Source organism: Aplysia californica, unplaced genomic scaffold, assembly GCF_000002075.1.
Source record: "Aplysia californica isolate F4 #8 unplaced genomic scaffold, AplCal3.0 scaffold00005, whole genome shotgun sequence".
In the NCBI taxonomy this organism is placed as follows: Eukaryota; Metazoa; Mollusca; class Gastropoda; order Aplysiida; family Aplysiidae; genus Aplysia; species Aplysia californica.
Window position 1 is genome coordinate 425759 of NW_004797275.1, and position 2096 is coordinate 427854.

The window sequence follows — 2096 nt, forward strand, 5'->3', positions numbered from 1 at the left end:
TTCTTTCTCTCTCTTTCTCTCTATTATTTCTGTTTGTCTGCCTTGCTTTCCCCCCCCCCCCCCCTGCTTTAAATGACCACTATCATGTTAATGTGCTTCTCTTTTCTAAAACAAACAAACAAACAAACAAACAAACAAACAAACAAACAAAGAAACAAACATGACTTTGGACTTAAAAAATGGGTTACTTTCTTTTCTGTACCTTTATTGTTTCTGTCTGTCTGTCTATCTGTCTGTCTGTCTGTCTGCCTGTCTGTCTGTCTGTCTGTCTGTCTGTCTGTCTGTCTGTCTGTCTGTCTGTCTGGCTTACTCTATCCTGCACTAAATAAATTACTGTTATTGAGTCAACATACTACTCCTTAAAAAAAAACAACCCCAAACTAGAGAGGAATTTTTTACCCCAACCCTCAAACAACGTGAGAGTGAACTTTGAACCTTTCCCGTTGTCTTTCCAGGATTATGGATGAACACGAAAATGTTGACCTGATGTTGAACGGACCCGACCTATGTGATGTGGTGAGGATTTTACTACGTTTTACTTTAGACTCTTTGTCTTGGTTTCCTGTCTGGATGCATAGAGCTTGCTGTTGAGTGGGAATTTGTGCTATACAAATGCTATTTATCTATTATTATTATTATCTTACTACTAATGGAGCTAAGGCCAAATTTTGCGAACAGTATATTCTCAGAAACTACAATATGAAAAAATATGAAACTTTGCCGGTACCCATAACTTGAAACGTAGTGTTGCACTATTGTATTTTTCATTAAGATCAAATGTGTAAGAAGAAAGCCCATTTTAAGTTAAATTCAGTCCTTTTGTAGCGATCGCCATCATTTGCTTCGACATTGTATATTCACTGCGGAGTGCCGACTGCGCCGAAGGATATTTTATGTTCAGTTATACACACAGAATTCTACACTTGTTATTTATAATGCACCTCCACTTTGTAGAATTTTTGTCTGAACGAATTAACCCCCCCCCCCCCCCCCCCCCCCCGAGTTCTCGTGGTCTACATGTGGGGTGGTGTGATCTGAGAAGAGCTGTTGGAGTGTTTGATCTCAGTCTCAATGGTTGGAGGAATAACTCATCATGTGTGTTGTGTGTGATTGTGATATCATCTTTGTATGAATATACATGTGATCGGAATGTAATTATTGTGTGACTGTTGTGTGATTGTAATGTAGTTGAGCAGCATGAGGGGCTCAGTTCTTATGACTAGTTCAGATGAAAATGTTCTGAGTACATAGAGCCACAAATGACTGTTATTGTTTTATCAATGTGTTTCTCTTTACTCTAACAACAAAGAGCCATAAATGAGTGTAGCAAAGAGCCATAAATGAGTGTAACAAAGAGCCATAAATGAGTGTAACAAAGAGCCATAAATGAGTGTAACAAAGAGCCATAAATGAGTGTAACATAGAGCCATAAATGAGTGTAACAAAGAGCCTTAAATGAGTGTAACAAAGAGCCATAAATGAGTGTAACAAAGAGCCATAAATGAGTGTAACAAAGAGCCTTAAATGAGTGTAACAAAGAGCCATAAATGAGTGTAACAAAGAGCCATAAATGAGCGTTATTGCAACATCAATGTGCTTCTTTTTACTCACACAAATAAGAGCCACAGAGGGCTGGGTCTGATCCTGCTGTGTGTTTTCCCCATTGTTCTAGATCGCCGACCACCACTGGATGGAGGCGTACGGCCTGCGGGAAATACCCCAAGAGTACAGCGGAGAGTTTGTCGAGGAACAGGAAGTGGAGGAGAGCCCATGGCAGCAGCCGGCACTTCCTGAAGGTCAAACAGAACCAGACATCGCGGCTCTGGAGGAGTCCAAGGGTTCGAGGCGATCGTCAAAGAGAGGCTCCGCTCACTCTCAGAGGTCAGTGTGGGTTATATGTAACTCCCAAGGAGAAAAATTACAAACCTACCGACCCCCCGGGGCAGTGCCACTGACTGCAGTTTCTTTAGGCCATTTCCAAAGGGGAGACATTTCTTGTTCAAGCACAGTAGAATTGTAAATGGGCGGATTCATCATGTCATGCCCATAACTGTGCCTGATCTACATCAGGGAACTGCTGCTTTTTCTTTCCTAGT

The 2096-nt window shown here is 41.3% G+C and overlaps 1 protein-coding gene across 1 annotated transcript in view; it reads left to right on the forward strand.

The window, feature by feature from the left end:
• The window catches only part of LOC101858371, a gene marked incomplete at its 3' end in the record, with an annotated part of 17916 nt that overhangs the window by 12413 nt on the left and 3407 nt on the right, over positions 1-2096 (forward strand). Inside the window, 1 exon segment of the mRNA XM_005089363.3 lies at positions 1673-1881. Within this exon segment, the coding sequence (XP_005089420.2) occupies positions 1673-1881 (209 nt within the window).